General features: G+C 40.9%; 1 protein-coding gene across 3 annotated transcripts in view; it reads right to left on the reverse strand.

Annotated features, from left to right (window-relative positions):
* The window catches only part of LOC124289158 (puromycin-sensitive aminopeptidase-like), a 31520-nt gene that overhangs the window by 8070 nt on the left and 10566 nt on the right, over positions 1 to 12884 (reverse strand). For 2 of the 3 annotated variants that reach the window (XR_006901613.1, XM_046725769.1), the window contains exons 7-18: positions 12470 to 12568; positions 11883 to 12029; positions 11357 to 11521; positions 10435 to 10539; positions 9583 to 9738; positions 8703 to 8784; positions 6476 to 6612; positions 5512 to 5646; positions 4841 to 5060; positions 3567 to 3709; positions 3269 to 3325; positions 1695 to 1802 (exon numbers count right to left, since the gene is read on the reverse strand). Coding sequence is in view for 2 of the 3 variants with exons in the window: in XM_046725769.1 (XP_046581725.1) it covers positions 1695 to 1802; positions 3269 to 3325; positions 3567 to 3709; positions 4841 to 5060; positions 5512 to 5646; positions 6476 to 6612; positions 8703 to 8784; positions 9583 to 9738; positions 10435 to 10539; positions 11357 to 11521; positions 11883 to 12029; positions 12470 to 12568 (1554 nt within the window). In the remaining variant the exon portion in view is untranslated. Of the gene's footprint in view, positions 1 to 1694; positions 1803 to 3268; positions 3326 to 3566; positions 3710 to 4840; positions 5061 to 5511; positions 5647 to 6475; positions 6613 to 8702; positions 8785 to 9582; positions 9739 to 10434; positions 10540 to 11356; positions 11522 to 11882; positions 12032 to 12469; positions 12569 to 12884 lie in introns of all 3 variants that reach the window. The other variant, XM_046725767.1, reaches the window with a different exon arrangement.

Here is a 12884-nt window from a genome sequence, read left to right on the forward strand (position 1 = left end):
AAACACAGAAATGGGATCAATTTGGATCAGCCATTATACCATCCAGGCATTAGAAAACCTGAAAAAGCCCACACTGCTTTGATACTTTGTTACAATCAGACAAGAACTACCGGGGATATTTTCAAATAACTGCATCTGATGGGCATCCACCCTTCTTAATGTCGCACTGTTTAGGTTGAAGAAATTAACCGTAACCGTGATGAGCGCACGAGGCTGATCATCGTTTTCACTGTCACTAGCGTCTGGCTCGAATAAATAAGGCCTAGTGACACCAAGCGATTTTGACAGAATTCGTCTATGAAAACAAGTTGTAACTCGGAAACTAGGCAAAGCAGGAGACCAAATTAAATGACAGTAGATTGTGAGAACATATAGCTTTCATTTTTCACAACAGTTGTCACAATTTCAGGTTTATACAAACCTGTAAACAAGATAATTTACCCCCTGAAATGTACATGAATTCTGCATCGGCCCTCATATCTATTCCTCATATGACGTCACAGAGAAACGCCCCTCTGATCGCAGGTGAGAATTGTGCACTGTTGTCAAAATGGTCAATTTAAGTTAATTGAAGATCGAAATGAGTAGTTTTAATGACAGGGTTTCATTTATAACGATGCCAATTAGTGATTTATGTATTTGTATCTTATTATTTGATAGTATATCCCAGTATGTGATACCTCTATCCCAGTATTTCATACCACTATCATATTATTTCATACCCTCTATTGATATCCCTATCCCAGTATTTCATACCTCTACCCACTATGGATACCCCTATCCCAGTATTTGATACCCTATACCTTATTATTTGATACCCCTATCCCAGTATTTGATACTCCTATCCCCTATCTATTATGTATTTCATACCTCTATCCCAGTATTTGATACCCCTATCTTATTATTTCATACCTCTATCCCAGCATTTGATACCCCTATCTTATTATTTGATACCCTATTATGTGATTATGTCATCCCTACCTGTGTATCCCAGTATTTGATACCTCCTACCAGTATTTGATACCTATACCCCAGAATTTGATACCTTTCTCTTTATATGATACATCTATTCTTGTATTTGATACCTCTATCCATTATTGATACCCCTATCCCAGTATTTGATACCTCTACCCCAGTATGTGATATCTACCTGTTTATCCCAGTATTTGATATCACTGTCCCAACATGTGATATCTATCGTACACAGCCCTGAGTGTCAGTTGAAGAGGCTAAATCATTTGCAAACAAATACTCGATGACAGGGCCAAATCTTTTTCAACAAATCCTTTTAACTAATCCGATTGCAGCTCACTCTCTTTCACTTTACGATGATTCCAATGTCTGTTAAGCTATCCATGATTCAAAAGAAACAACAAGTGCTAACATTACATTGCTGATATTGAATCTGCTGGAACCACTCTTATCTTTATTTCAGAATGAGAACATGATTGATGTTGCAAGACACACCAAAACACATGACATCATCATCATAGGATTCAGACACACACAAGGGAGGCAATTCGGCACAGTGAATTGTGGTGCTCAAATGAATGTGCCTTTTATTATTGTTTTCTTTACTGCAAGTCGGTAGGGTAGGGTAGGGTACAACTTTATTATCTTGGAGGAAATTCTTTTTACATGAAAACGGTCTCAATGTGTCAAACATGATCATGGTATGTTTTTTTGTAACTTACACTGGCAGCAAATTCATGGACACGATTGATAAGTTCTTCTTTCTTGACTGCCCCAAGAGCTCGTGCTATCCGTATCTTCTCCTCTTGCATGTCTGCCTTGTCATAGAGCTGCACACAGAGACATGGACAGTGTCAACACACTTCAGAGACACTTAGTGTCTGTGCACATCAGGTACACAAAGTGTTAACAAGTGTCACAAGGCTAACATCTGTTTGTCACTAACACTGCACCATACTTTCCAGCACTCGCTCTGATGTAGGTGTAAACAGCTCACCTTACTTGTGGTCTGACAGGTACATCCTGGGCTTTGGCACACGCAGGCCCTGCAAATGTTGCAGAGGCAAGTCACATGACTGCTCTCTATAAAACTATCGTATATTACCATAGATAAACCGAATTTTGAAGACCCCAAAAAGCAGCCTGTAGAAAGGGGTTGGCTTATCTATGGGTAACACTTTCATCAAACTTTTTTTCTGGTGACCAGTAAGAAAACGACATCGTTTTGTTCCAAAAGCCCAGCACACACCATGTCAGACAACAACTGTAGCATGTTATGACCCATAGGTTTTGTTCATACAATAAAATGCATCTGCCAGAATGGACTTTGTAGTTCCTGCTACGCAAGTATCACAGTGTTAACGAACATCACAGCTACTCACAGTGTTAACAATACACAGACTGACTGTTGTCAAGCCTAAGAAAGCCACTATAAGTTATCACATCGTGTCTCGGGAAATACAGGGTTTTTATCAGGGACTGATTAAGGATTACAGAGGTTTTACAGGGAATAAAACCCCATATTTCCCGAGACACGATGTGATAACGAATTTATCTAGCCGAATGTTTTTACTAAATCAAAAGAAAACAAAACAAAATTCTCAGTTGTTGTGGCAAAACGTTTCCTTGCTGCCATGTTGACAACAGCTGATCGATTGACCTCAATGCAGCGCACGTTACTAAAGGCTTGGAGATGCACGCTTTTCTCACTTCGCATGGTCACCGAGGCGTGGCGGGATAATATAACTTTTGTAGTTCCCTGCTCGCGGATTGTGATGGGTGTACATGGTATTTTATCAGAGTCACGTGAACCAATCAAAACTCGACATTCTTACATGAGGCTGGATAAACAGTGTTAACACAAAGACACATGAGTGACACAGTGTTACCAGAGGGATACACAGTGTCAAAACACACGAGATACAAAGACAGTGTCAACACGCATTAAATACACAGATACTACTAGTGTTTCAAGATGAAGATCCTGGCTCTCATTAAAATAGCAGACAGCCAATGAGATCCCTTCAAACTCACTGCAAACCAGTTACCTGAGTGAGTGAGTTTTAGGCCGCTTTTAGCAATATCTCAGCAATATCACGGCGGGGGACACCAGAAATGGGCTTCACACATTGCACCCATGTGGGGAATCGAACCTGGTTCTTCGGCATGACGAAGTTAACGCTTTAACCACTAGGCTACCCCACCGCCATCTCTCTGTGACTACTCTTAGGTTTCATCAAGACATAGGACTAGGAAATCGGAATCAACGTCCATTTTACTATGGCAACAGAATTACCTCCATCAACCTGTTGAAGTCCTCACTCCTGTCTTCAGACAAAACTGTGATGAACACCTGAATGGAAGAATGATCAATCATTAGTCGTCGTTCACAATAGTGTTACAACCTACAGCGTTATCTCAGATAGAATTGACATCTGTTACCATGGATACAGACATCATTTCAATTATGATGCATTAATCAGAAAATATCTCTCACTCACGACTGATAAAAGGTGATATCACATGTTGATCTAATATCTAAGTTTTACAAATGGAAGGGATCCCAACAAGACATGATCTCCCCCAAAACTCACCGGAGCCCTGAGATCAGGAGGGATGACTTTATCTCCACTGCAGTGACTCTCAAACCTCTTCCTGGCCTCTGCTACTGTCGGCTCGTCACCATAGCGACCCATCTTGGTCAGGATGAGATCTCGCAACATGGCTGTTAGATGACCTAAGATTGGATTTGCCACAGACTTTACAATACCTGCATGTTTACAGGAGGCATGAACATTCTCTCCAAAGGCAGACGCATAATACATGTTTCACGTGACAGTAATACATTAGGTCGCTTGTGTCATTTATTAAAACAAAATTCCCTCACAACTTGAGAAGAATATTGAGCAGCCATTTCATCAAGAGTTTGCATATAAGCTACGTGTAAAAAAACGAGTTGAACAGTGTTTATTCAATTATTTACTTTGTGAAACCCATAATTTCGATGTTTAACAGCAACTATAGATACCAATAGGATGTATTCATTGTGACTTATTTCAAGTTATTCTAAGTTGTACTTTGGGTCATTGACAATCTTATAAACCTCCAGAGACGTCACTCTATTGTCTCGCCAGGTTCTCCTCTTACCGAGTAAACCTCTATAGGCAGCTTCGCAGGCTTCTACAGAATTGCCCGCATCCCCGGAATTTTCTGATGAATAGCCCTTGACTTTGAATTGTTACTTGTTTTGAAGATTGATATAACTTTGTCTTGCTATCACTGAATACGATTGTAAAATATCACATTATTGAAAACTTCCAATATGTAGTGCCGATACTTGCTTGGCGGTTTTATCCACTAGGCTACGAAGGATCGCTGTGAAGAATGAGATTGTTTGTCAGTATGAACCATGTGTTCCTCACAAGGTGGGCAGCACACGTGTAGGACACGGGTAGCGTGTGCAGAGCACGTGCATTGCTCGTGCAAGGCAAGGTGTCGGCTGCCAGTCGCAACCCAGTTGATTTCAACAGTAAATACCAAATATCAAAATTATATCAAAGTACATCTTCGGTCGGTTCATATGTTGGATCAAAACCTCATCCTCAGTTTTGTTTGAAAAAGTAAGCCCTTGGCCTTGGGAAATTGGGTAGGGCTTATCGGCCCTCCCCTGCTGTGGGCTTAGTTTTTCAAACAAAACCAAGGAGAAGGTTTTGATCCTTTACTTCTACCTCTTGAGAGTAAGTCCTGCTTTTCATATGACATAAAGACAATTTTCTTTCTGCACAGAGGAATTTTAATGCTGGTTTTACAGTCACTTATACATGTATTTACTTCCGACATTTTCTCTATATTAAAACTATGGACATACTTTCACCCTCCTTCTTGTCCCAGCCCACGGTCTTGACCACCTGAGAGAAGAGGTCACGGGCGAAGGTCTTGTAAAGGTCATAAGAGTCTGTGTACTGGAGTAGGACGGCCATGCTGGAAAGGTTAAGGGCAAGGTCGTTCCACACTGTGTAGTTGTCCTCGTTGATGAAGGCCTCGACCACCTTCAGTACGTCCTCGGATGCTGCCATGCCAGCTCGGGCCTGAGGAAATGAACAACAAGCATGAATACAAACTTAAATCTACTAGCACTGAAGCGATCACATCATTAAAGAGAGTGAGTGAGTTTTAGTTTTACTCCGCTTTTAGAAATATTCCATTAATATCAAGGCGGGGGATGCCAGAAATGGGCTTCACATTTTGTACCCATGTGGGGAATCGAACCCAGGTCTTCAACGTGACGGGTGAACGCATTAACCACTAGGCTACCCTACCACTCCACATCATTAAAGTCCCAGCACACTTAAAAATATTGATATATCTACCTGGTGCTAGCTATGAAGTGGTCTTGACACCCTGTATAAGACATTTAGTAATGCTTAATATGTCTTTCTTGATTGTGTATGGAAGCTTCACTTCTAACATGTATTGCTTGAGTGCCAAGCGTTGTCTTGGAATATGACTTCCAGTTCTTAGTATAGTATTTTTACTGACCAGTGCAAAGAGGTCACTCTGCAGTCCGAGTCTGTCTCTGGGAGGAAGGGATCTGTCCTTGACAGCCGGGATCAGAGCTGCTAGCATCTCTGTAGGGTACTGTACTCTGTACACACCCACTGTGTTGGTGTTGACCTGTAGCAAGCAGAAGATACCTATGTACCATCTTTGTACCATCCTTGTACCACCTCTGTACCAACCACATACCATCTGTGTATCTTGTAGATGCCTAAAGTGTTGGTGTTCAACTGTCACAAAGAGGTAACACCTATGTACACCCAATGTATCACACATGTACCTGGGACAAAATGGTACATCTTCATAACTTTTATCTCTTAGTTTTCTTTGTTTGTCACAGGTAAATGACACCGGGCCTAGATTTTCGAAGCTCTCTTAGCGCTAAGATAGTCGTAAGTTAATGTTAATGTATGGCACTTTCGACTATCTTAGCGCTAAGAGAGCTTCGGAAATCTAGGCCCTGGTCTGCAAATAATTGAGTCTGGACTAGTCTATCCAGTGACTGACAGCATGAGCATCAATCTACACAATTGGGATACGATGACCAGTGTCAACCAAGTCAGCAACCTGACCACCCGATCGTATTTGTTGCCTCTTACAACACGCATGGGTTGCTGAAGACCAATTCTAACATATTGTTATCTCTTTGAAATAGTTATATATTCATATGTAATAGTTCAATGCGGGAATTTGCAAGATACATAAGTGGTACATATGTGGTACATAGGCAGCATGTGATACATGCATAGTACATAATTAGCATATGAATGGAACACAAGTGGTACATAAATGATACTTAGTATCATCTTCATCATCCATGTACCACTCATGTACAGCCTCTGATTAACAAAACTGTGTAAATTGCTCATGACAAAAATTATACACTTGATTGATTTCCATCAAAATCGACACATAACAGTGCTAGTTGTGTTACAGACATGCTGACCTTGACCCATTCTCCAGCCTTGACATTGTCCAGTGTGACCTCTGAACTCTTCCCCTCCAGCATGATGGTCTTGACTGGGGTGGAGGGGCTGCTGGCAGTGGAGAAGCTAATGGGAACCCACCAGCTGGACTTGTCGTCTGTCACAACAAGTTGAGGTACAGACATATATATGTGAAACTCTGGGCATCTCAACAAATGAAATCAGGCTCAAGTCAATAAAAAAAAGCATAGAACTATAAAATCATAACAAATTTGAAAAATTATAAAGAAATCATGGTTTAATTTGTAATGGTTGATCGACTGACGTATCTTGACACTAGCATGTGAACAGACAAAAATCCTTACGAAACTTCCTCATGAATACACAATGCCATATATATAGTGGTCAAATATAACACATGCTGTATTTGGGATTACACTTTATGAGTGGTGGCTGAGTGGGTTAGATTGCTAATTTAGTGTGCCTGACTCAAAAAGTGTAGGTTCGAATCCTGGATGGGATCCAACCCAACAAAAGTACAAGAATCTGTACTTTACTAGAAAGTGTGTAATCCCTAACATACCATGTAACTTTGTTTACTGTCAACAATACACCTTCAGAGCATGGTTAGATCCCTTATCAGAATCAAGTGTGGAAAATAAAGAAAAACAAACATACTGAAGCAAACAAGAAGACAAAGTCATCAATATCCCCCGCAATGGCAAAATACTCTTCATGATTATGTCTACGAGGTATGATTATGTCAAATATTTAGGTGTGTATTATAGAAAAGTGGAAGGAGAGTATTGAAAGGTTTTTAAAGTTCTGCTCCAGAAAGGAGCACTATCACCAATTCCAAAACTACCAAAAAGGAACCAGTACACCACTAGACTAATCTATGTGTCAAGTTTGGTGAAGAAATAGTGAACGGTTTTAGAATTTAGCTCCGGAAAAGTGCACTACCACCAATTTCAGGCTAAGTCAACTTGTTGCCACGGAAAAGCCAAAAATATTTTATTCAGAATTTCAAAACTACCAAAAGGCACCAGTACACCACCAGATCTATCTATGTGTCCAGTTTGGTGAAGAAATAGTGAACGGTTTTAGAGTTCTGCTCCGGAAAAGAGCACTACCACCATTTCAGGCTAAGTCAACTTGTTGCCATGGAAATGTCAAAAATATTTTATTCAGAATTCCAAAACTACCAAAAGGCACCAGTACACCACCAGACCAATCTATGTGCCAAGTTTAGTGAAGAAATAATGAACGGTTTTAGAGTTCACCTCCGGAAAAGAGCACAACCACCAATTTCAGGCTAAGTCAAATTTGTTGCCATGGTGCCAAGGAAATGCCAAAAATATTTTATTCAGAATTCCAAAACTACCAAAAGGCACCAGTACACCACCTGATCTATCTATGTGCCAAGTTTGGTAAAGAAATAGTGAACGGTTTTAGAGTTCTGCCCAGGAAAGGAGCACAACCACCAATTTCAGGATAAGTCAAATTTGTTGCCATGGAAATGCCAAAAATATTTTATTCAGAATTCCAAAACTACCAAAAGGCACAAGTACACCACCAGATCTATGTATGTGCCAAGTTTGGTAAAGAAATAGTGAACGGTTTTAGAGTTCTGCTCCGGAAAAGTGCACTACCACCAATTTCAGGCTAAGTCGAACTTTTAGCCATGGAAACGCCAAAAATGTTTTATTCAGAATTCCAAAACTACCAAAAGGCACAAGTACACCACCAGATCTATGTATGTGCCAAGTTTGGTAAAGAAATAGTGAACGGTTTTAGAGTTCTGCTCCGGAAAAGTGCACTACCACCAATTTCAGGCTAAGTCAAACTTGTTGCCACAGAAACGCCAAAAATATTATATTCAGAAATCCAAAACTACCAAAAGGCACCAGTACACCACCAGATCTATCTATGTGCCAAGTTTGGTGAAGAAATAGTGAACGGTTTTAGAGTTCTGCTCCGGAAAAGACAAATGTGCACGGACGGACGGACGGACGGACAGACGGACGGACGCACGCACGCACGGACGGTGTCCATTTTAATACCCCCCGCAAAACGTGTTGCGGGGGATAAAAAGTAGGGATCTTTAAAATGTTTGAGGACATTTTTATGAAATTGTGAGCTTTTCTTCACCATAACTATTTTTAAAAAATAGTCATAAAAATTTTCATCCAAGCTGATACCCTGAACATCCAATACATCAGCAAAGAATATCATTCTGATCATTACCTGTAGGTAGGTTACCGTCAGCACAGAACTTCTCCTGTGTGACCGTGAGAACCCGCTTGTCTCCATCCTGTCTCTCATTCACCTGACAAACAGAAGTAGATAGTAGTAGTACTTCACATAATACTATGACTCATTCCTTTAATAGCAGCTATTGTCTCAAAATTTACAATAATTTTCACAACTTTCAATAGACCCTGCACTTAAATCTAACTGTCACTGTTCATGGGACAGATACTTCATAGGCGGATCCAGGAAGTTTCAAAGGGAGAGGTTCAGGAGGTTCAAACCCCATGAACCCCCCCTTGGATCCGCCAATACAAAACATTAACTTGAATGTGGTCTTTAGTAATTTTCAAAAGGGGGTGGGTGTGGGTGTTTCTAAACCCCCTGAATACACCCCCCCAAAAAAAAGAAAAAAAAATCCGCCAATTTACTTGAACCTAAGGCCAAATGGTCTTGCTTTCAAAAAGCAAAGACAACCAGAAACTCTAAAATAAGAGTGAGAATTTCATTCTAAAGTGTTGAAAATACATTCCATGAGTTTGGAAACAGCAAAGCTGTGATAGTTTTGTACATTGTGAACCATTACTTTTCACAGTAAAGGAAAGATAACTCTAACAGAAGACTAAAAAGAACAACAGGTAAATAATGAATGGCTGACCTGGTGGGTGTAAAATAACCATCATGATAACAAAAAATATTTATTGATATTTTTCGGTTAAATGTAGAGCGCCATAACCCAGGTCTTTCAGATGGATTCCTTGCTTGAACTTTATCTGAAAAAGAAGTGTTTCCAAACTCCATCTAATCGTCTCCCCTTGAGAGAAGCCAACCTTGAAGCCACAGAAACATGTCTGTCCCTCGTGAGTCCTCTGCTTACCTTGATGACAGGGAAGCCCATCTGTTTGGTCCAAGTGTTCATCATCTTGGCCACTGGCTTCCTGCTGGCTTCTCCCAAGGAAGCCCACAGATCCTCGGACTCCGTGTTCTGATAGGAGTGCTTCGTCAGGTACTTGTTCATTCCTTTACGGAAATCCTGTAAAACATAGCTCACTCTTTAAATCAAACACATAAATACCAGCATGTAGCAAAGTTTAGCATTTCGTTTTTAAAGACTCATCCAAAGACAAGAGTAAACTTTAATTCACAAGTCGTCATGGTCTTCATCATCATCATCATCATCATCATCATCATCATCATCATCATCATGTTTTCAACATCATGATGTTTTCAATTTCAGGGTACACTCATCATCACATTTTCAATTTCAGGGGACACCTACAGTTTACCTCATATCTTTTCAAGAAGAGAATCAAACATGAAACTTCAATGTGATAAGCAGCTGCTTTAACCAGTTGGCTACCCTACCACAGATTGCAAGCACAGTGGATGTAGACAACATGCACTCATGATTTATCGTAATCCTTTTAAGAACAGGTCTCCCGAAACATATGCTGGTCATAAGAGGCAACCTAATTGACAAAGTGGTAGACCTTGGTGACCCGGTGGATGGCAAGTCAATGTACACTGAATTCATGGATTGTTGTTCATAACATCACTGGATTGTCTGGTCCAGACATCATTATTTACAGGCTGCAGTATATAGCTATAATATAGTCAATATTATGACCCATGGGTAACATGACCTTGAAACTCACTAAACCCTTCTCACAAAATATTGCTGAAAATAAATCAATAAACAAATAAACAAACATGACTGACGTCAACTGACCTCGTCCCCCAGGTAGTCGTGCAGCATCCTGATGACAGAAGCTCCCTTGCAGTAGGAGATGGCATCAAAGATCTCGTCCACCTCCGCTGGATGGCCGACCGGGACCTGTGTGATGACACCAAATACATGAACCTATTCCAGAATGTGTTGTTGTGTTGTGAGTATATGGTAAAGTATGGCAGTTACGATTGTTTTAGCGCTAAGATTGCTGAGTGAGTGAGTTTGTGAGTGAGTATGGTTTTACACCCCATTCAGCAATATTCCAGCAACATCACTGGCGGGGACACCAGAAATGGGCTTCACACTTTGTACCCATGTGGGAATTTGAACCAGGGCCATACGCTTTAACCACTAGGCTACCCCACCGCCCTTGTGGAATGGGAACACATGAAGATCCAGGTTAGAATTGATCTTCTGTGACCCATGCTTGTCGAAAGAAGCGACTAACGGGATTGGGTGGTCAGGCTCGCTGACTTGGTTGACATGTCATCGCATCATACTCAGTTACCGTAAAAAGTTCCTAGGAAGGTAGGGGAAGGGGTGATGATAGGGTAGGTAATATTGTTGGCCAAGTCAACTAAAGTGGCACATTTCACAGTGCAGAGTTATCTCCCTTATCTCCAACAGAAACCAATAATTTTGATTTTGAACCTAAAGCTAGAAGGGCCCCTTAAGATCTAGGTTAGAATTGATCTTCAGTAACCCATGTTTGGCGAAAGAGGCAACTAGCAGGATCGGGTGGTTAGGCTCGCTGACTTGGTTGACACATGTCATTGTGTCCCTAATTGTGTAGATCGATGCTCATGCTGTTAATCACTGGATTGTCTGGTCCAGATTATTTAAAGATCGCTGCCATATAGCTGGAATATTGCTGAGTGCAGCGTTAAACTAAACTCACTCACTCACTCTGATTATTAGGTACCTCAACAGGGTGACTGGTGTGAAGGGCATCCAGCTCCAGGGCTCGGCCCAGATCGATGTTGACAAACTGAGTCCAGATGTCATACTCAGGGAAACACTCGTCCACACACAGATACTCGATCCAGGACGTGAAACCTTCCTTTAGCCATAAGTTGGTCCACCATTCCTATAAATGTCAACTATTTTATATCAATTAATATATTTGCAGCACTTAAAGCATTCCATTCAGAACAAACAACACACACCGGACAGACACGCAGACAGACAGACAGACAGACAGACAAGGTGATAGATAACAATATATGGATGAACTTCTTTATTACAGGGAGAGCATTTGGTGTAGGTTATAAGACAGACAGACAGACAGACACACAGACAGACATTCAGTCAGACAGTCACACAGAAAGACAGACACACATACAAGAACACACACAAAAACAAACCCATATAAAATCAAAAACATAACACACACGTAAAAATATATATACAATACACATACAAACAAACCCAAAAACACACATACATACCATTGTGACCAGGTTCCCGAACCACATATGAGCCAGCTCATGTCCTACAACCAGTGCCACGTATTGCTTGACATTTGCAGAGGAGTTTGTGGGATCCACCAGCAGTGCCGTCTCTCTGTACGTTACGAGACCCCAATTTTCCATTGCGTCTACAGGACACAACAAACATATTAACAGGAGGTTCAGCCTCAATATATATCTCATCTGCTACACAGCAGACAGGAGCTCCTTTGGCAGGCTGGGAGTGATCCCCCTTTGCTCATACTGGCGCCCATTCTCAAGTCCACAACTTAAGATTTTTGCATCCAAAACATAGTCAATTCTGACTGACTGACTGACTGAGTTTGGTTTTACCCCGCTTTTAGCAATATTCCAGAAACATCACGGCGGGGGACACCAGGAATGGGCTTCACACATTGTGCCCATGTGGGGATTCGAACCCGGGTCTTCGGGGTGACGAGCCAACGCTTTAACCATTAGGCTACCCCACCGCCCCTAGTCAATTCTGACCTAATTCTGACCTCTAAAGGGTTAAAAAAAACAAAACTATCCTGTCCATAGAGAAAATCTTTCACATCATTTCTCTTACCTATGAGAAAGTCTGCAAGAGCTATAAGATCCACCTTAGGTAATCGGTACGGGATGCCAAAGTATTCTTTGTAGAAGGGCAGGGTTTTCACAGCAACCTTAAACATATCATTTGGGAACTCAAGTACATAGCAGATGTAATGGTTTTAAATAGAATAAACATAACATTAGCAAACATTTCTATATTAGGAGGGTTATGACAAATATGAAACTTATTTTCACAAGCCTCAGTTATACTTTTTGATAATCTCTCTCCATGGTTTGACACTTACAAAGCCTTCAGTTAATTTCACTCACAAGCTATTTTACTAGTGAGTGAGTGAGTGAGTGAGTGAGTGAGTGAGTGAGTGAGTGAGTGAGTGAGTGAGTGAGTGAGTGAGTGAGAGTGAATTTAGTTTTACCCGGCTTTTATCA

The sequence above is a fragment of the Haliotis rubra genome, unplaced genomic scaffold (assembly GCF_003918875.1).
Source record: "Haliotis rubra isolate DU_JTF1 unplaced genomic scaffold, ASM391887v1 Scf434, whole genome shotgun sequence".
NCBI classification, from domain to species: Eukaryota; Metazoa; Mollusca; class Gastropoda; order Lepetellida; family Haliotidae; genus Haliotis; species Haliotis rubra.